This window comes from Acanthochromis polyacanthus, chromosome 2, assembly GCF_021347895.1.
Source record: "Acanthochromis polyacanthus isolate Apoly-LR-REF ecotype Palm Island chromosome 2, KAUST_Apoly_ChrSc, whole genome shotgun sequence".
Taxonomy (NCBI): domain Eukaryota; kingdom Metazoa; phylum Chordata; class Actinopteri; family Pomacentridae; genus Acanthochromis; species Acanthochromis polyacanthus.
This window is the reverse complement of record NC_067114.1, coordinates 16,594,631-16,616,578: the sequence shown is the minus strand read 5'-3', so window position 1 is coordinate 16,616,578 and position 21,948 is coordinate 16,594,631. Positions and strand designations below refer to the sequence as shown.

Genomic DNA, 21,948 nt, shown 5'->3' with positions numbered 1-21,948 from the left:
GGCATAGATCTTTTGTAAACTCATTACAAAGCATGGCTGTTGTTCATGCTGTGTCATGTCACAGTTCTTGTATCGTCATCTTTTATATGCAAGTGACGGAATGACAGTTCTGTATTTGCTTTTCATTTTTGACTCTTGTGCAGTTGCATCATATAATCTTGGGAATAGGTTGTGTCGATGCATGACACTGTTGCTGCCACGTGACACATTTTGAATGTGGTTTCATTTGTCACTATCAGCACATACTGTACACACACATACACACCCATCACTTCTCCTTCCTTCACCTCGCCCACACATCTGTGCTATACACATGTTCTGACATTTGTCTTTCACCAGGTCAGCAGGTGAGGGGTGCCATGGCAACCACGATGCTGACACAGACACAGCTGGCCTCCATCTGGTGAGAATATATGTGTGTTTGGGTGTGTGTCTGTACATGTCCTGTGATTGCCACAGTGTTGTGTTACGAAGTCAAAGTCCGGTTTGGCAGCCATAAGAAAGAAACTTCATTCCATCTAATCTGCTGTGACAATAGGTTTTTGTTATATAAATATTTGTTTCCAAATAATGAATCTTCTATTATCCAGTGTCTATTACTGGTTAGTAGACGAAAATAATGTTGGTTTGTAGAACAGTCAATAAGAACAACGCCCCTCTTTGATTGGCAAGAACTTCCCATCATATGCTTTTTTAAAGCTTGAAACCAGAGTTAAGAAAAAGTCACCAAAAAACAAAAGAATACTGCGTATCCCAGCTTTTAACTATAAATATTCATCCAGTATCTTTGTTGTAATTTTTTTTAAACTTCTGAAATCATTTTTATGCAAATAAATACACTGCAAGATCTTAAGGACTCCTTCACTATGTTTGCATATGGCAGTATGTATTAGGTATATAGCTCCTTGTGATAACACCAGATATTATATGTGTTATGTTAAATAGTATTTTATATAATATAAAGTCCATGAAAGCCACAGCTGATGGTAGCTTTCATTCAGTGAAGGTGCAGTGGTCACATTGACTCTGTATCTTGTGTTTCACATAAATTCAGTCAGAATCTGTGTACACTGTGTTTTTGTCTCCTGTCTACAGTTCTACTGATCAGCAAATATTCCAGTGTACAGTCACATGAAATACTTGTATCTCCAATTTGTATCCATCGTTCAGGACTTTAGCTGATGTGGATAAGGATGGCAAACTAAAAGCAGAGGAGTTTATTCTGGCCATGCATCTTGTGGACATGGCAAAGAACGCACAACCACTGCCACTAACACTGCCAACTGAGCTGGTACCACCCTCACAAAGGTATGTAAACTTTACACACCCTTTAAATGTAAATAGTTGAGTTATTTAAAGCAGTTATGTTCCTTAAACACTGATTACATTAATTTATCTGTTACTATAAAGATGAATGATGTGATTTATCTTTTCAGATAAGTTATTTAACTCTGTTACAGGGGTGCCATGAATGGATCCAGCTCTTCTCCTTATGCAGCTCTGACTGAGGACTTGGACATAGAACCTCCACAGAAAGCCAAAACCAACAGTCAGTACTCTCCCTACCAACCCTGCAGACAGAGTGCAGCCTGTTTAACTGCATTATGTACAAGTAGTGGCTGTGTATCACAGCTGTGCAGCTGGCATGGCTGTCAAAGTTGCCATTTATCTTTGCACACATACTGACAAACAGTAATGTAATATTAACAATATGCACATGTTGTTGTATCACATACAGTAGCCACCTGCAACAGGCTAAACTATAGTCAATGAAGAGCAACCAAGTGATACACAAGTATGTAGGACATCGCAGTTTGGTGTTGGGTTTGTACACACTATCATCTTACATGAAGTCACAGGGCAACTTGTAGCAGCTAGTATTAAATGTTATATCTAGAGCAGTAAAATGCTTTGTAAAATCCCCTAAATTTCCTAAACATTAGTTATGCTGTCATATTCCTGTCTGTTGTTATTTCTCTGTGGCTGCTGTACTCAAACTACAAGTGTTAAATGTACTTGTGTTCCTATTTAAGCTGTTCATTGACATCCTTTTAAACTCATATTCTCTGCTAAGTAATCAGTAATAAAACTACAGTGATTCATTCATTAGTTAACTAATCAATTAATATTATGACAATAAGTTTAATTTTTAAGGTAGAAGTATCAAATTCTCTGATTCTAGCTTTGTAACTTTCAGTATTTTCTGGTTTATTTTGTCCTCTGTGACAGTAAACAGGATATTTTTGTGTTGTGGCCAAATTACCTTTGTCTTGTGTTTTGGGGAATACTAATTAATGTTTGTTTACCATTTTCTGGCATTTTATTGTCAATGCAACTATTAAATTAAGACAAACACTCTTTAGATTAACCGACAGTTAAAATTGTTGTTAGTTGCAGCCCTAATCAGTCACATCGGTCAAATGAGTCATCCTTGTTTTCACACTGTGTTGTAACTGTCACTATGAAAAGTGCATTAAAGCTGACTGTATCCAAACTTTTTCCTCCTCTGTGTTCAGTGTCGTTCGAGGATAAATTCAAAGCCAACCTGGAGCGAGGGAATGCAGAACTGGAGAAAAGACGACTGGCGCTGCTGGAGGCTGAGAGGAGGGAGCAGGAGCGACAAGCTCAGAAGGAGAGAGTGGAGCGAGAGAGGAGAGAGAAGGAGGCTCGGGAGGCTGAGGAGAGGAGGAGGAAAGAGGAGGAGAGGAGGTTGGAGCGCCAGAGAGAGCTGGAGAGACAGAAAGAAGAGGAGCGGCAGAGAGAGATAGAAAGAAAAGAGGTGAGGGGACATGTTGCAGATCTCTGAATGAGCTCTGTACATACATGTAGTCTGCATTCTGAGTGTGTATCCTTTTGTTAACGTGTTCTGTGTCTGCTCATTCTAGGCTGCTCAGCGGGAGCTGGAGCGTCAGAGGAAAGAGGAGTGGGAGAGAAGGAGGCGAGGAGAGCTCCAGATAAAGAAGGAACAGGAGCAGGATGAAATCATCAAACTGAAGGCTAAGAAGAGGAGTCTGGAGATGGAGCTGGAGGCCGTGGTGAGTGGTGAAGATGCTGTGCCTTTGTCAGTAGACGTACTGTCTGTGTTTGGATGTTTTTCACCCATCCTGCAAACGCTAAATTGACCTCACCGCTCTTGTTCTTCTGCCTCTCTCTGCTTCAGGGCAATAAGCACCGTCAGATCTCAGATCGACTGTGTGACATACAAAACAACAAGAAACTTCAGAAGACAGAGATCGATCTAAACAATCAAAGGAAAGAGACACGTCAACAGGACATTAACAACCTGCAGAAACAGTTAGAGGTCTCTGTGCTTGCTTTTTTATTTCAGATTTTTTTTTTGTCTTCTGAGTTCACCTCAGTTGCTCATTTGTTTTTATTGTGGCAAAGTAGCTGTGACAATTATTAACGAAGGCAGTACTTCTGCATTATCTGTGATTTATGTGTGTGCTTGTTGCATTCCTGAGAGGAAGTGTATCAATGTGTTCTCAGATGTTTTCCTCTTGTGATGCATTTCTTGTTTGCTTTTTGTCTTGGTTAGGAGTTCCAGAGGAAACTGTCCCATCTGACTCCGGAGCAGAGGAGACTGAGTGAAAAGCTGAGGAACATGGGTCTAAATAACCCACCTGGTTAGTACAGGGGTCAATGGAAAATAGGCAGAAGTGCATAACATTTAATAGCAAAACTGGATTGTTATAACTGAACAATTTGAATATACTCCATATTATTATGCTCATTTAACATAATGCAGTGAACCACTGCAACACAGTATTAAATTAATGATTTTTTTGAAAAAAAATGTTAAATGCGAGTGTATGCAGTGTGTTAAAAATTACAAAAACAAAATATTGGAAAACTTGAATGAATTTTGCCTGATAAACCTCCCTCCTGTTGTTATATGGCTCCCAAACAAACAATTGAACTGTATTTCCTCTGTTGATAGTTTCGACTATGTCCACGCTGAAGATGAGTGTCACAGAGAAGAATGGGAAATGTGTGAAACTGCGAGACCAGCTGGAAGCTCTGGAGAAAGAGACTGCTGCCAAACTAGCTGAGATGGACCAATACAACAACAATATGCAGGTAAGAATTTATCACTAGCATGGAATTATTAGAGTGACTTCACGTGGTATCAGTTACAGCAACAACTTACATAAAACATTCATTTTGAGTCTGTGTTTATCCAGGAATACTGTGATTGGTTTTCAGGTCCTTCAGACTGACTCACATTGTCTTCAACATGACTTGCAAAGTAATAAACAGAGTCGAGAGTCTTCATTTTAGCTCTAAACATTTAAAGTGTTAATCCAGAACTGTTTTAGTATAAAAAATACCCCAAGAAAGAATGTTAATTTTGATATATTACTCCTTGTGGTTCTCCACCATTTGTGTAGGATCTTTTTCATCCTGGGGAACTTTCAGCATGTCGTGTTGCCCCTCGCTTTATGACATATATTTTGAAATGTCATGACAGCAGAGGTGTACTTACATATTTTATATTTATTTTATTCTGGATAGTTGAATTCTACCATTCATGCCTGGTAATGAAAAGGTCCATGCTTAGATTTCACTCAGTCAGACTTTAAAATCTGTTTCTCACCGTGCTTGTTACTGCAAAAACCTTATTTTTAGCAGTAGATTGAGCAATTGCTTCACATTCTTACATTAGTGTCAGTAACAAAGCACATAAAATGGACGTCTACCTATGACTGTTACTATATTATGTGAACAGAAGTGTGTTTCTTCAGTTGCACTGTGAAGCTTTAACAAGAAGATACAGACAGTTTTGATTCTCACTACTTTGCAGACTAAGCTTAACACGTCTTTGCACGTTGTTTGCTAATATTAAAGCTGTGATCTTTGTGCAGTGTTTATAGTTAAACACAAATGACAATACTCACTATTGCTTCTGGCCTTGAGGCCTTTTTTCTGTCTTCCTCTTTCCTTCCCATCATAATTTCTTTCCACCAATTTCACTCCTTTTTTATCTTTAACTTTTATTTTTCTCTTATGCACCTCTCCTCCTTTCATCTCCTTTTGAATGCTCTGCTCTTACCTACACTGGATCCCTTCTCCTTCCTCTCACCCATCCCATATTCCTTCTCCCTAACTTCACAGTATGTGGGTGCTGAGGAGTCAATGCTTCAGGCTGTCTTCTGTCTGCTGGCCTGCCTCCGTAACCTCTTCTTCCTACTAAAGGTTTTTGCTTTAGGTCTCTTTGTTGTTCTTGTCTTTTTTTGCATATCTCCTTTGGTCTTTGCTAAAGTTTGTGTCTTTTGACTTATTTTTTTTGCTTGTTGTGTTTATCTAATCATTTTATTCTTTAAATCAGTTGCGTCTCTTTCACTGCCAGTAAATGTGTGTGCTTTTTTTGTTGACAAGGAACTGCGGGAGAGCCAGAGACAGCAGCAGGCAGCACTGGAGAAACTGCGAAGCATCAAAGAAGACAAACGACATGAGCTGATTCGACGGAAAGAGCAAGAAGAGGACAGGAGGAGGGAAGAGGAGAGGAAACGACAGGAGGAGGAAAGGAGGCAGAAGGAAGAGGAAAGGAGGCGGAAGGAGGAGGAAGAAGCTCAGAGGTACAGTGCATTGGTATTTTTGGATTTTACAATAAAGTAATAGTTTTGATTTGTTGACTTGTAGAATGTCCATGAGAAGCGAAGATAAAGGTGTAATTATGGTGTACAAACTTTTGACACTCACAGGCTCATAAAGCTGGAGAAGGAGCGTCAATGGCAGGAGAAGCTCAAGAGGGATGAAGAGGAGCGGCAGAGGAGGCTTCAGGAGGAAAGGGAGGCCAAACAGAGGGAGGAAGAGGAGAAAGAGAGGCAGGCTATCATCAGGGCTGCCAAGGAACAGGCCGAACGAGAGCTCAGAATAAAGGAGGAGGCAGAGCGGAAGAAAAGAATGGAGGAGGACAGAAAGAAAAGAGAAGAGGACGAGCGTCGGAGGCAAGCAGAAAGACGGAGACAGGAAGAGGAGCGGAGAAAGCTGGAGGAGGAGAGAAGGCAGTTAGAGGAAGAGAGGAGGAAACTGGAGGAAGAGAGGAGGCAAGGGGAGAAGAGAAGGAAAGAAGAAGAGGAACAACGCAAGAGGGAGGAAGAGAGGAAGAGGTTAGAGGAGGAGAGGAGGGAGGAGGAGCGCAGGAGGGAGAGAGAAGAGGAGGAAAGGAGGAGACAGAGGGCAGCTGTAGCAGCTGCCCGAGATTTGGAGGAGAGAAGAAAGCGAGAGGAGGAGGAGAGAAAGAAGAGAGAGGAGGAAGACAGGAGAAGGCAGGATGAAGAGAGGAGAAGACTTCATCAGCAGGAGGAAGAGAGGAGGAGGCGTGAGGAGGAGAGGAAAAGGGCAGAAGAGGAGAGGAAAAGGAAGGAGGAGGAAGAGGAGAGGAGGAAAGCTGAGGAGGAGCGAAAGAGGAAGGAGGAGACACCTCGTCAGCAGCAGCCGAATGGAGGAGGGAAGGTGGATATTCAGGAGAAACTGACGGCTCTGCTGAGAGGACTGGAGGAGAGGAAGGGTAGGACTCACAAACAAGTGTTCATACTTCTGTGCTCTTCTGTAGTCTTCAATTAAAAATCCTTGATTGTTTCACATTATGATTCCTGATCTGTTGCCTCAGGTGGGCAGCCAAGGGCCAGACAACACAGAAAGTCAGCAGCTCTCACATCCTTCAAAGCCCTCTATCCGTTCACTGCACGAAACAACGAAGAGCTCAGCTTCAATGCAGAGGATATCATTGAGGTATAAATGAAGTGATGTTTTCTTTTCAGATTGTCAGGCCACGTCTGCAGATCCCATTTTTGTTCATCCCTCTTCCTCCTCATGTAAAAGCTTTCCTCTCAAACGTTCCTGTGTCATCTTGTCAGGTTGATGAGACGACAGAGCGAGAGGAGGGTTGGCTGTACGGCAGCAGACAGGGGAAGATGGGCTGGTTCCCAGAGAGCTACGTAGAGAGAGTGGCTCCTTCAGTTGCAGCTAATAACACTGCTGCTGCTTCTCCTAAAGTGCCGCTCCAGTCACAGCTCTCCAATGCCCTTGAGGCTGCGAAGACAGCAGGGACGAAGTCTGCCTTCACACCAACGCACTCACCAAACCCTGCACCCTCTGAGACACAAGGACAGGTGAGGCCTTTGGAAAGCAACTAGATAAGCTTCTAAATTTTGACTACCACAGTATGATTGCTGTCAGGACGTACAGAAATGCTCAGATATTGCTGCACTGTCTTTTTCAGCAGGTGGTCGGTAACCTTTTGGCCCAGGCTCTGTGTTCCTGGACAGCAAAGACAGACAACCATCTGAACTTCAATAAGGACGATGTCATCCAGGTGCTGGAGCAGCAGGAGAACTGGTGGCTGGGAGAGCTGAATGGTGAACAGGGCTGGTTCCCCAAGACATATGTGACACTGCTGGGTGAAGAAGAGAGTTCAAAGTAAGTGCTCATGGAGTTAATGTAGCTGCATTTTTAAAACAACATTTGTCTTGGAACCCTTTCTGAGAACATCACTGCCAATGTTGAAGTCATACAAGCCTGAAAGTTCAACTACTGGTACCAGTTCAGACTTGGGAATGAAACTTGTGCTGCCAAATATTTCATTTATTTTCATTCCCAACTTATGCTAACATGTTTTTCTTATTAACTGTGTGTTGAAGATGTTAAAAGATGATTCCTGAACCTTTCAGCTGCTACATGTTTTCTTACAGTAGAGTAGCTTTGACCTCACATATTATCAAACTTAAATTTGCTTAAGTTACCCACAATTTGAGCTTCACTGATCAGGATCTGTTTTTTTTTCTTTTTTTAGAAGCAGTTATGTGCTTCAGGTAACTGTCTGTCTCAGTTACCTGAAGGACATAACTATCATTGTTTCATACCAACATAGTTTGTGACTGTTGAGATGTTTCTATCTCCAGTAATCACTGAAAACAGTCACATGATATATGTGAATGTACCTGCATGTACAGGTGCTGCAACGGTTCAAGTATGATAGGAATTCAGGCCAAAGATATGATTTCTTCCCTTCCTTGTCATTTCCAATGTGGCGTCTTTACACTTACGTATTGCACTGAAGCATGCTGTTTTATTGTTGATATATTAATTATTGTAAATACAGTGTAATGACATTTTGCATTGTGCCACAATGTTGAGACGAAACTGAGCCTGAGAGTGACGCTCTTGATTTACCAGTCAATCAAGTGCACTTTCCAACGTTCACTTGCACTGATCATGTTTGGCTCATGACCAAAGCAGTGACACTGCAGATTTAAGGGCCCTGAGCAGAATCCCTGACTTGTGATATTTCATCTCAGAGATATCTGACTGTAAAGGCTGTTTATTTCCCAGGAGAGCCTGAGAGACACGACTCTGTGTGTTGCGTAGTTTACTGGTTCCCACTGTGATTCAGACAGGAAGTTATGCAAGTGACGGATGGAATAGTATTAATATAGCCTTTGTGATCTTTGTGTTTATAGCATGAAGAGCTCCCCTCCTGATGCTCCAGACTCCAGTGACAGCCTGCAGTTTGAAGGTACAGTACAAATTCCTCTGAAATCTCACTGCAGTGTAGTTCAATCAGTATGCCGGCTTCACACATTACACACACCCTGCATACATATGTTTCTGTTTGTATTTTTAAACATTTAATTATGATTTTCACAAGTATTGACAGACATAAATGACTTTCTCCATCTGGGACTTGAATTATTTTTCATGTTTTAAATTTACAAAGATAATCTGGATTTCTCTCAGCACCAAATAATGTTCATCTACATTTTTATCTCTTATATGCAAGGAATCTTGTGGACAGTCATTCTGGTCTCGTTAGTATAAGCTCCCAACTACCAAATTGTGGCTTTTAGCCGATTTTAGCAACATCACCAGACCTGTAGCTACATTAATGTTTATTTATGTTTGCAGAATATGTGGCGTTGTACACCTATGAGTCTCCGGAGCATGGTGATCTGACGTTCAGTGAGGGAGATGTGATTTTGGTGAGCAAGAGGGAGGGAGAGTGGTGGTACGGCTCGATCGGCGACCGCACAGGCGTCTTCCCCAGCAACTATGTCAAACCTAAAGAGGCGGATGTAAGAACACTCAAGACATACTGACATATAGAGGCTGAACTGGTGTAATATGATAAATAATGTGAATATATATGTTGGAGAGCTCTTGATTTTGTTAATGTTTTGTTTTGTTTTTTATTTGTGCATCATGTTATAAGGGATTCATTTTGCGTTCAAAATTCTACTAAAATAATAAAGCCATAATTTGTTTTGGTTTTTTTTTTTTACAGACATCGAGCATATCTGGAAAGAAAAAGCCAGGTGAGCTAACCTTCTCTGTTATTTTCTAACAACACATTACTTCTGCTGCAATTTCATTTGAATTTGTGTCTTGTGTACACAGAGATCGCTCAGGTGATCAGGGCACACACCTCTGCCGGCTCTGAGCAGCTAAATCTGGAAAATGGTCAGCTCATCGTCATCCTCGGCAAGACCGCCTCAGGCTGGTGGCTTGGAGAACTGCAGGTTAGCACGTAACTGTAGTTTGTGTCTTTTATTTAAATGCATCCTTAGTTCTGCACAGTAGATAATCACAGAGGGTCTACGTTATCTTGACTCAGCTAGGTTACATCACTATTGGTGTAGCAGCCTACAGTTGCAGTTTTTTGGCTGTGCCCACTTCACAATAATATCTTTTCCTGTTGTGTTTGAACATGTTTTTCTTTAGTTTTGAAAGTGCAAGGGTCTGCTTTTTTGTCCTGTTTTATGCTTGTTTCCCTTCAGACTCATATTTTGACCCTCATGTGCATTTAAGGTTTCTGAAGATAATGCTTTTCCCAGCATCCCTGATGTGTAATTAAAACTTCATTTATCTGGTTTGTTTCTGTTTCTGACTTAAGGCACGGGGCAAAAAACGTCAAAAGGGCTGGTTCCCTTCCAGTAATGTTAAAATACTGGGGTCCAACAGTGGAAAGTCCACACCAGCACACCAACCAGGTAAAACACACACACCTTTACAGGTCATGTTAGGGTAAGAGGTGAAGTGAGGCAATGCATAGTGCTTAAAATAATAATGAATAATTGTAATACACGCTGTCCTTGTTTCCCTCAGTCTGTCAGGTGATCGCCATATACGACTACACGGCCGCCAATCAGGACGAGATGAGCTTCACTAAAGGGCAGCTCATCAACGTTCTAGACAAGAACAACCCTGACTGGTGGAAAGGAGAGATCAACGGGGTCACTGGCCTGTTTCCCACCAATTACGTTAAGATGACCACAGCGGACTGTGACCCCAGCCAGCAGTGTAAGTAAATCTCTCAGGCTTCATATCATGTGTACTGTTTTTCCTCATTAAGTGATCAGGGCCTTTATTTGCCTTTTCTGACCCGATTACCAGACATTTGTTTGAGGGTCGGTTGTGTCTGTCATATTTTAGTATTACGGCTCTTCTAAATGCAGCCTGTATTTGTTTGTGTTGACCACACCCCTGACTTTTATCAGAGAATCAGCTTTTAGTTGACTTCTAGTTTTTATTGGAGGAAATACAGTATGTACACCGATCAGGTATAACATTATGACCACTGACAGGTGAAGTCAACAACACTGACTATCTCTTCATCATGGCACCTCTTAGTGGGTTGGATATATTAGACAGCAAGTGAACATTTTGTCCTCAAAGTTGCTGCATTGGAAGCAGGAAAATGGACAAATATAAGGATTTGAAAAAGTTTGACAAGAGCCAAACTGTGATAGCTAGACGACTGGGTCAGACCTCAATCCAGTCCAGCATCTGTGGGATGTACTGCACAAACAAGTCCCATCCATGGAGGCCCCATCTCATAACTTCCAGGACTTGAAGGATCTGCTGCTAACATCTTGAAGGCAGATACCAAAGCACACCTTCAGAGGTCTAGTGGAGCCTCGAGTCAGGACGGTTTTGACAGCAAACGGAGGACCAACACAATATTAAGCAGGTGGTCATAATGTTACGAACGGTCGGTGTATGTAAGGAAATGTTTGAAACACAGAGACGTCCATGTTGCTTCAGATTTCTGTGACTAACTATACCTTTCCTTTTGTTCATCTATCCAACCCCTGCCTCCCATCACTGACAGTTTATCATCAACATGTCTGTCCATCTGTTTATCTTTTCTTCCCGCTGACTTTTTCACCATTTACTTGTTTTTCTCACCTTCTCCCTCCCTCCCTCTCCGATCTGTATTTCTCCTTCCCTCTCTCTCTCATTCCTCGGCTTCTGTCTCTTTCTCCTTCTAGGGTGGTAGAAAGACTCTTCCTCCTTCACCTCCTCTTCCTCTCCTCCTGACTTCAGAGAGACCCACTATCACACTCTGCTCTGATGGGGTGGAGTGTCTGGACTCTACCCACTAACTTCTTCAAATGTTCTCTTTAAGTGTGAGAGAAACACAAACTGTGAACAGGTGTCAGATTAAAAATGAAAACAGGGTCTTTGAGTGAATGAATTGGAACTTGAAGCGACTCTCTTATGGCTCTCTGCTGAATCTGTGAGTTGTTGAAGCCTCAGTGCCTTGTTGATTCTTTCAGCTCTTGTTTTGATTGATGACACTGAATCACAAGAACAGTGAGTGAAGCAGAGCGATTGTGGGTTTCTCTGTGGCTTGTCCTTGTTCCTTTCTTTTATTTCTCTTCACAGAGTCACTTATTTTTCTCCCCTTTTACCCCACATCTGACACCTCTTCCCTTGACATATTTTTTTCTACATTTCTTTCTTTTTTTGCCTTGTTTCTGAAACTTTTCTTTTTTCCCCAATTCTTGCTCTCCGGTTTTGGGAGTTCAGCTCACATGGAGCCCACTAATGATCTCTGTCTGTCCTCAGAGATCTGCCTGTACTCAGATATGAGGGTGAAGTTTTACAGGAACTTTCTTTTTCTTGTCTCTCAAACCTTTGGATAATTTGACAAAGAATAGATTGTCCAGGTTCTGCATTAGGCTCGTGCTTTGCATCTAAAAATGCTTGAAAGCAGTCACTGAGTTCCTGTCTTTATAAAAGAAATATTTTAAACAGGAAATAAACAAGACATGCTCAAGAATATTTTTGATCAGTATACTTGAGAGGGAGAAGTTTGAAATGGACACCAAGCTAAATCTTTTCAGTCTCTAGTAAAGACATCATGCTGCTTTCTCCTTGCAGTGGGTCTTTGATTGCTTGCTTTAGTTGTGATTGTACATGCAGAAGCATACAGTTTGTCCTGCACATTTAAAAGCCATAAGTGGGTCTGCTAATAGCACTAACAGAGGCATAATTTTGCATATGTAGTGTTGAAGTGAGCGACTCTTCACCATATGGCGAATAAGCTTTGCCTCCAGGGGTGACGATTTACAAAAAAAAAGCAACTGCTGCACTTTCTATTCAATCAATGCTGTTTTGCTGCTCTGACTGATGTTTTTTTTTTTTGATGCCATAAGTGAATGCATGTCTGCACACAGTGTTCACTGAAGGTCACACAGTGGAAAAAATAACATATTAATCATTATTGTCAAGTTCGGGAGTACATTTCCTCCAGATCAGTAAGTGAAAAATATATACTGCGATTTCTTTCCTGGTTTACCGTCAGGATGGAGTTAATTGAAAAATGTTTCATTACAATTTGATGATCTGATGCAAGAAAATTAAGGCTTTGGCTTCTTTTTCTTTGTTTTTAATTCAGTGAACAGCAGACTTAGTAAATGTCTGTTAGATTTTAAGCTGCAATAAAACTGGGTGAACAACACTGACAGAGAGCTGCATAAGGAGGTCAACACAGCAGCTGTTAGCACAACTGACTTTATACAGAATATTTGTGGTAAAAGATGGTGTAACTATTTTAGAAAATGTGTCTAATATATTTTCTGAATCTGAAATAAAAAAATTTGAAAATGCCCATTGTTTTGAGGTGACAGTTTAGTGATTTGTTTGTGTTTAATATGTCTTTGCTCAGCTCTGCAGTGTGTGTGTGTGTGTGTGTGTGTGTGTGTGTGTGTTTATATTGTCAACACAATACATGAGATTAAGATGAACAGATACATGAGAACATTCTCTCAGCCAGGCCCCTCTTCTCTGTTTCTTTTCATTTGTTTTTAACAATCAAGGCCTGCTTTGTACATTAGCTGCAAAGAATGGATTCCCAAATAGTTTGAATGTATTTCTCTACTTTTGTTCAGCTTTAAAAATATTTTATCCAATTCTGGTTAAATCTGTACCTAACTTAATATATCAGCTGCCTGACCTTAATATTTTCTGTGAATATAAGCTGTCTTTTACAGGCTCTTCTCACTGCCACAAGAAAACTAGAAAAAAAGATGAGCTTTAGCTACTCTGAACATGCGTCAGGGTGAAAAAGAAAGAAAGAATCTCCCTTCCTGTTTTGGTAGAAACAGATTTACCAGCAACGAGAAGATAACGGCAAAGAAGGAGAAAGAGACAAACCGGACAGGAGAGACAGAGTACGATCAGACTTTGAGAAAACTCGACAGAAACCAGATCTGAAATACCTGAAGAAACAGGATCGCCATTATAGCAATGGCTTCACAGGGCAGATTTCACTTTCTAAACCTTTGGGATGAGACAGACGATGAGGGTGAAGCAGGAGAGGGAAGAGAGGAGTCTGTGAGTGAGCAGCATTCAGTTTGTGTAGGACCCTCACAATGGGCAGATGGACTCTCTGTACCAGGTAAGTGTGTTTTTGCAGATCAACACGGTAGTCTGTGTGTTTCCTTTTCCATCCTTCTTCTTCTTCTTCTTCTTCTTCTTCTTCTTCCCCTTTGTCATCTCCCACCTCCAGTCTGACAGATTCAGTAATGTGCACACAAACAAGACAAAGTGCAGGAGGAAGAATCGGTTTTGTTTTCACGCCGGAACTTCCAGCAGGAGGCAGTAAATGCAGTGCTGGCGTGTTTTTGTTCAAAGGGCACACTGTCTGGATGTGTTTTTTTACTAACCTGCTTTTATGTATTGCTGCTCTCCTGCAGGGTGTGCAGACCTGAACAGCCTGGACTCACTGAGCCCTCAGGAGAAGAAGAGGCAGGGTTACATCCATGAGCTTTTACAGACCGAGGAAAGATATGTGGATGACTTGCAGATAGTGCTGGAGGTAATCCTGCTGAATAACTGGCGGATAAACAAGCTCCATTATGAAAGATTACATGTCCAGTAAATCATCAAACAACAATTACATGCTGTGGGAAAACACTTGCACTTTTATTAAATTGATATTTATCATTGGATTTGTATATTCTACTGATCACTTGCCTATTAGCGTTTGTAAATTCATTTTGTTCCTTGGTGTAGGTTTTCCACAAGCCTATGTCCGAGTCAGGACGACTGAACGACTCCGAGATGAGCATGATCTTTGTCAACTGGAAAGAACTGCTGGCCTGCAACACCAAACTTGTCAAGTAAATATCACACAGATGGAGTAAACAGATCTTAAAATTACAGTGATGGAGTGACAACAAGTGCAGTTTTTTTGTGTTTATGTGATTTCTGTCTGTGCAAAAACACAAAGCCGTTTGTATTTATTTCTGTATGTGCAGGGCGCTCCGTGTTCGTAAGAAGACAGGTGGGGAGAACATGCCGGTGCAGATGATCGGCGATATCCTGGCCGCCGAGCTGTCCCACATGCAGCCATATATCCGCTTCTGCTCCTGCCAGATCAACGGTGCCACACTGCTCCAAACTCGTACCGACAGCGAGCCGGACTTCAAGGACTTCCTCAAGGTAGGAGAGTGAGCAAGGAGAGGTGTAGTGGGGAAAGAAACACACTAGAGTGACAGGGAAAACATGGAGTCAAGAAAGAAGTGAGAAGGAGATGGAAAAATGGTTTGGCATCCATATTTACTCCACTTCCAACACCTGCAGTGACAGATGTCTGTTTTCCATTTATAGTTTGACATCTTTGTGGTCTCCAGCTGTGTTTTTAAAGGTTTAAACTGACTGTATATTCTTTACATACTGCTGGAACATCTTAGATTGACCTTGTGAGACCTGCATGTGTTTTGTTTACAGACATGAAAGCGCAAACAAAAAAACTGTTTTTAATATTTGTCTTTTATTTCCATCAGAAAATCGCCACAGACTACAGGTGTAAAGGCATGCCGCTGTCCAGCTTCCTGCTGAAGCCCATGCAGAGGATCACACGCTACCCACTGCACATTAAAAATGTAGGCCTCATGCTCACGAGTTCATCTGTTGTGCTGACCTTAGAGTGTGCAGTTAGAAAAAAATAATGGTTTATTCTCTCATTAGTGAGCGTAATTGTTGGCGTATTTGCTTCTGTGTGTTTGTAGATCCTGGAGTGCACTGCAGAGGGCCACGCTGACCGAGGTCCTCTGAAAGAGGCTCTGGAGAGAGCAGAAGAACTCTGTCAGCAGGTTCTAAAAATTGATATTTCTCTCATTTATGACTGCACTTGTTACTGTAGTTTAACTTGAAGGTTTTAGATTGTGTGTTGTGGGTCAAAAAGGGGTCTTTTTAATTAAATTGTGTGTCTGTGCTGACAATTATCCTCTGCAGGTAAATGAAGGTGTGAGAGAGAAGGAGAACTCCGACAGACTGGAATGGATTCAGAACCACGTACAGTGTGATGGTGCTGCCGAGGTATTAAACTTACTGCTAACTCACCCTCATCGCTATCTGCAAAAAACACATAAAGGATTTGTTCTAAACCTTCCCTCTTTCTCTCACAGTATTTAGTCTTTAACTCACTTACCAACTGCTTGGGCCCCAGGAAGCTGCTCCACAGTGGGAAGGTGAGTAACACCACAGAGTTTATCAAACTGTGACCCTGGATGCAGTCAGAGTCTGTGAGCAAGTCTGGTGGGTCTTCTTGTTCTCACGAAAATATTTTTCATCTGGCTGTATAAATGTTTAAAAATGTAAGGAAGTGAAAGAGACCAGGCAGAGTGGGACATGCAGGGAGATAAATGCAGAACTTTACTGGGTCACATCCCACAATGTTGACTTGTTACAAGCCTCAGACCACAGAGTGAAACTTGGAGGCACCAGTGAGCTGCTTCATGTGAGCACAAACCCAACAGACGGATATGAGGCAGTGATGATACACCACCATGGAAAATGATTGCGTTTTGGCTTGAGAATTAAATGTCTTTTGGTGCTGAAGAGTTGACTGTATTAAAGTAAATCTGTTAATCTGTATTTTCTAATTGTTGTTAGCCACAAAAATAAATCACATACTTTCTTGTCTTCAGATGTTCAAGGCAAAGAGCAACAAGGAACTTTGGGCTTTCCTCTTTAATGACTTTTTGCTTCTAACTCACGCGTCGAAACAATTCACTTCGTCTGGGCCTGATAAGCTGTTCACCAACAGGAACAATGTGCAGCTGAAGATGTACAAACCGGTAAATGTTTTCCTCTGAGGCAGCATGACGCTTTGATCGTTTGTCATTTTTGTGGTTGTGTTTGTGTATTTTTATACTGGACAGTGTGTCCTCTGTGTTTTCCTGTAGCCTGTGCTGCTCAATGAAGTTCTGGTGAAGCTGCCAGATCCTTCCAGTGACGAACCCACCTTCCACATCTCACACATCGATAGAGTCTACATACTCAAGACGGACAACATCAATGAACGGTAGCTACACACACACACACACACAAAGAGAAAAGTTGTACATTTTGATTTTTGATCAGTCTCTGTCACTTGACAACCGTGTCATCCAGCTTACACATTCCTGTTTGTTTCCATCTGTGCAACATAAGTTACAATCCATGTTATCCAAAGTGGGACTGAAGATGATTTTACATGCTGTATGCTGTTTGTGTTTAAATCAATCCCCTCTTAACCGTTTTCAAACAGTCCAAAATGCGGCTGCTCGTCTTTTAACAGGAACTAGCCGGAGATCCCACATCACCCCAATCATTTCCTCTCTTCACTGGTCCCCCATCAGTTTTCTCGTACATTTTAAAATGCAGGTGATTACTTTTAAGGCTTTACGTGGCCGATCACCACGGCGTATCTCCGACCTCCTTCAGCCGTACACCCCAAATAGAGCTCTCAGGTCAGGCCAACAAAAATTACTTGATGTCTCTTGTTCCAAGTATAAAACCCGTGGTGACTGTGCTTTCCAAGCTCTTGCGCCAAAACTGTGAAATGCTCTTCCTCTGCAGCTGAGATCGGTCGACTCCTGTGGAGCTTTTATGAGACAACTGAAAACGTTTTTATTCTAAGAGGCCTTTAGTTGTCCTGTAACTGCTTTATTTTATTTATAGTTTTGAAGCACTTTACTTTAGCTGCTCCCCTGTTTTAACAGTTTAATACCTTTAGCAGTCTTGTTTTTGTTTTTATCCTTGTTTTATTTTTGTGGTAAAGCACCTTGTGATTTTATATCTGTGAAAGGTGCTATATAAATAAATTTTACTTACTTACATTTGGCAGTCTTTACAAGTGCTGTTTGTGTTTTCAGGACGGCATGGGTTCAGAAGATCAAGGCTGCATCTGAGGAGTTTATTGAGACTGAAAAGAAAAAAGGGAAAAAGCTTATCAAGGTTTGCCTCAACAAACCGACATCCATCTTTACCAGCACGATGATCTCAGTCGCTTGTTTAATCGATCTGTGTGTGTTTGCAGCACGCTCTGTCAAGACCAGTGGAATCGGCCGACTGCTTGTTACTATTTTAGAAGCCACTGAACTCAAGGCGGCAAAACCCAACGGTGAGCATGAATACACACGTGATGCAGGATGTACTTCCAGTTCAGTGGACTAAAAAGCAAACTGTGAGCGTTAACTGTTGTGTTGGAATCCAGCTTTTAATTCCTGCTGCATGGATGCCAAATGAAACCAGGATATACAAACATTTAACTGGGTCTGCCGTCTAATGCCTCTCTTTGGAGCTTTTAATCTGAGAAACAGTTCAGTTGTAGTTCACAGGCAAAGCTTAAGGCACATTGGTCCGAGAATACATATGTATATATATATATATATATATATATGTAAGTGAAATATTTGTTCCCAGCAAGTATCACGTCAGCCAAATCTAATTGTGAATCATGAGAATATTCCTGCAATGAATGAAACCCCTGGAAGCAAACAAGCAAAATGAGAAAGAAGTGTCTATGCCAAATTGGACACCTACTGAGTTTTAACAGATGTTCTACTCAGAAAAACTAATTGTATTGCAGAACTCGCTGGTAAAAACCACCACCTACCAGATCTGAGTGTGGAAGTTCTGCTGCAGTTAAAATGTATCTGTTCATGACCCTGTTTGTCTTTGTGGGTCCAGTGAATGTGAATAGAAAACAAACTGGTTCTCTGTCTGTCTTCTCTATGTTCCATTTTTTTTGCTTTGGTTTATTCACATTACATTTTTTTAACTTTCTTTCTTTCTTTTTCTTGATTATCTCCTCCCCTCCTTTGTTTTTCATGATCTTGATCTCTTCTGGACTCTCTTGCTTTGTTATATTCTTACATCCTCTTCTCTTTCTGCTCTCCGTCGCTCCTTCAGGTAAAAGCAACCCTTATTGTGAAGTGACCATGGGAGCTCAGATCTTCACATCCCGAACGATCAACGACACTCTGAACCCCAAGTGGAACTTCACCTGTCAGTTCCACATCAAAGATCTCTACCAGGACGTTCTCTGCATCACCATCTTTGAAAGAGACCAGTTTTCACCTGACGGTCAGCTACATGCTAGTTATTTTATCTTCTTTTAACTATCCGTTAGTAACACCTAATGGTATCGCTTTAAATCTACAAAATTCAACCTTTACTATTATTTTATTATTTTAATATATATTTTATTATTAATTATTTTAAAAATTGTGTTTTTTTAGATTCTTCTTCATTTTTTTGGCTCAGCTTCCTTTAAATCCAGTCCCTCCATTCACATGTGCCCTTCTGTTCCTTTTCTTATATCAGACTTCCTGGGTCGAACTGAGGTTCCCGTGGCAACCATAAAGAAGGAGTTGGAGAACAAGGGGCCGGTAACACGTCGTCTTCTGCTGCACGAGGTTCCAACAGGGGAAGTATGGGTCCGCCTCGACCTGCAGCTCTTTGGCAACAAATAGGACATGAAACAAACTGAACTAAGAGACTGCTTCGTCTACAGAGACATCCAGAAAATAACAATTAACCAAATAGGAAAAGCTGCTTGTTTTCACATTAAGTCATAAGAATGGTTGCTCCTACTCGCCTAAAATAGACTCTAAGGAGGGACTCGTACTTAAAGAAACACCCCTGAACTGTTTCACACGTCAGGCCTTAATAAATTTCATATTAACCAGCACTAATAATACCTCTTCTGATGTCATCTAAATCCTCCAGTAGGGATCATAGGACCTGTGTGACATCACCTAAAGCTACCAATAGGACTAGAGCTCTTTAATGTTTTATTTTTTCACCGTGACATCACATGGAAAGGGAAGCGTGAGCAGTGTAGCACCTGCACAATATTTACACTCTGATGGAGTTGCAAGAAAAGAGCACGGCCTGCCTTCAGTGGAGACTCAGTGTGTTGCAAAGCTCAACCTGGCTCCTCTGTAATGATGCTACAACTGCACAAAGGCTGACTAGAAGCAAATAATTCTAGTACTATTAAAGCAATAAGACTTCATGTGCTCTTTTCTAGACCCTCACAGCTCCGTTACAACAGTCAGTTTTTAAGTATTCACATTTTGCCAAGTCTGCTCAACCGACGCGTTTAATGAGCCGACGCTGAAGTAACAAGTGTTTTATGGTAACTGTCAAGATATTTATATGTTAAATACAGTTTTTTTTTTTCTGACGAGATCACAACTGATGGGATTTGAGAGACTCTGGATCTGATTGTTGTCCGCCTCTGATCATAAGCTGTCTGACCTCGGTGTTGTCTTCCCTCTGAGACATTAAGGGCGTCAGAAACAGCAACATGAAACGCATCAAGAAGTCTGAAGTCAGTTTACTACTGTAGACAAGATCTCAGGATATGTCGTTCTGGGTCGAGTCTGTGTCACTGTAACAATACTGAACGTTTATTTTCTTGAGCTTTATTGGTGTGTGTGTGTGTGTGAGAGTGCATAAGTCTGGAGTGTGGAAGAGTTTAAAGAAACATACAGATATCCTAAGGCTTTTGACGCTGCAACTTTGGGAGTTAACTTACAACTTCTGGCCTTAATGCAAGTCTGAAGACTTTTATAATGTCTCAGCTTCTAAAATCTTTTGGTTTCATTGGGATGAAGTCTTCTTTGCTTTTTCTTTAGTGTGAAAAATCAAGCAAGGCCAAGTAATTTCAAATTAATTAAGGTAAAAATCATTTTAAAAAGCTGTTTTGATGAACGTTTCTTTCTACACATCTGTCTCTCTCCAGCTGCTCTCCAGCTTTTGGTGCAGAGGACTTTGAGGATGTCAGCTTTTTGAGGTATCACAGATTGGCAATTTGTTGGAAATAATAAACTTTTTTTTCCACATTTTCATTTGTTATATTTTACCCTGACAGATATGGTTTAAGCGTTGTGTTACACCAATATTGTTCATCTCTGTTGCCTCAAAAAGTCGCTCTGTATCGGCATGAAAATGATAAAAGCATATAGGGTGTAAAAGCTGTACATTTGTGTTGTAGTTTGACTTTCTGGTGTCTTCTGCCTTGTTTTTACTCTTTTGTCCTTTGTGTCCCGTTTTGTTTTCTAACTCTGAGCGCCTGCTGGTGCTCTGGATATACCGAATGAGAAAGGTTGTATTTATTTCTTAATTTATGCGTGTGACTATCCAAAGGATCGGAGCGCCTTTGCTGTGTCATCCTGGATAATCAGTTGGTGTTCACTGGGTTTGTTTTGAACATGTTGATACTGTTTTGAAAGCTGGTTCGATATCTTAGATCCTGAGGGCGATTGAGTTTTACTGTTAGTAGACTAGGTCACTAGTCGTTTTCTTAGGCCTGCTGTTTTGTGTTTTTGTCTTATTCAATCAGCAACAGTTTGTTTTTAAGTCTTATATTAACTCTCATGTTTTGTTTTGGTTTTTTTTAATTTGTGGAAAATGTGCAAAGAGACTGGACTACCTTCCTTGTCTTCTGTTTTTATTTTTTATCCTCTGCAGCCTTCTGCATGGACAGCTGCTGTGCTAACTGAGTTTATGGCCTCTTTAACCCAGACTGTCTGTTCGCAGCTGATCAGCCTGGAGTCTGTAACCTGCTGTTTGTACTCACTTTGGCCTCTACGTGGCACTCTCTGAATCAGGGTTTCTTAAGACAAATTAAAGATAATAAAAGTGAACAAACTGTCAAATTATTGAGTGGCTAAAAAAAACAGAGCATTTAACTGCATGAACTGTGAGCTGACCTTGTGCAGCGGTGCATGAGAGGTAAAGGACCCAGTTATTACTGCTGAAAATACACGGATTCAGCTTTAGTGCACAGCTACAATCCCATCTCACCATTAGCAGCTACAGCAAAAGACTGATTTGTGCTTTTATTTTCAGATACAGTATTTGTGTGGAGTAGATCTAGTAATCAGGATGGAGTGTAGAAATTCAGTGCAGGTAGGTTTAGTCAAATATACCATAAACCAGACACAACTTAAAGGAAATTCAAGAATCTCTCCTGTTGAAACAAGCAAAATACTTTTTTAGAGATTTTATTTCATATTTCTCAGCTCCTGTTGGTGTCCAGTGTCAGTGGAGTTCGTGTGGAGTTGTCAGTGCGCACCAATAGACTTCATTAAGTCCTTCTTCACCCTCCACTGGCTCTGAGGCCACAGGAGTAAAAGTCATTATGTAACCACACTAAGTGCGTAACTGAGTCCACAAAGTCAGCTGAACTCAGCCTTCTGCAGCTGAGTGCTACGTAATGGATGGTAATGGGCTTAATGCAGTGAGGATAAGGTGATGCAAGTGACGGCCACTGATTCTAAGCTATTTTACACTTGATTTATAGGAAATGTGTCGTGTGGAAAAGGACTTAAAGATCCCCCTGGGTAAAAATCGACATTCCTTTCTTGTTAAAATATC

At 41.1% G+C, this 21,948-nt stretch overlaps 1 protein-coding gene across 1 annotated transcript in view; it reads left to right on the top strand.

The window, feature by feature from the left end:
* The window catches only part of itsn2b (intersectin 2b), a 35,650-nt gene extending 14,423 nt beyond the window's left edge, over positions 1-21,227 (top strand). Inside the window, 33 exon segments of the mRNA XM_022193575.2 lie at positions 340-403; positions 1,171-1,308; positions 1,461-1,549; positions 2,517-2,779; positions 2,886-3,035; positions 3,161-3,301; positions 3,539-3,626; positions 3,941-4,080; positions 5,380-5,579; positions 5,706-6,514; positions 6,617-6,738; positions 6,864-7,118; positions 7,229-7,425; positions 8,466-8,521; positions 8,911-9,077; positions 9,287-9,317; positions 9,400-9,521; positions 9,896-9,992; positions 10,108-10,302; positions 13,986-14,107; positions 14,305-14,411; positions 14,550-14,733; positions 15,078-15,176; positions 15,303-15,386; positions 15,529-15,612; positions 15,702-15,764; positions 16,224-16,373; positions 16,482-16,600; positions 17,433-17,488; positions 17,491-17,514; positions 17,597-17,680; positions 18,472-18,645; positions 18,886-21,227. Of these exon segments, the coding sequence (XP_022049267.2) occupies positions 340-403; positions 1,171-1,308; positions 1,461-1,549; positions 2,517-2,779; positions 2,886-3,035; positions 3,161-3,301; positions 3,539-3,626; positions 3,941-4,080; positions 5,380-5,579; positions 5,706-6,514; positions 6,617-6,738; positions 6,864-7,118; positions 7,229-7,425; positions 8,466-8,521; positions 8,911-9,077; positions 9,287-9,317; positions 9,400-9,521; positions 9,896-9,992; positions 10,108-10,302; positions 13,986-14,107; positions 14,305-14,411; positions 14,550-14,733; positions 15,078-15,176; positions 15,303-15,386; positions 15,529-15,612; positions 15,702-15,764; positions 16,224-16,373; positions 16,482-16,600; positions 17,433-17,488; positions 17,491-17,514; positions 17,597-17,680; positions 18,472-18,645; positions 18,886-19,034 (4,823 nt within the window). The 3' untranslated portion in view covers positions 19,035-21,227.
* The last annotated feature ends 721 nt before the right edge of the window (positions 21,228-21,948 follow it).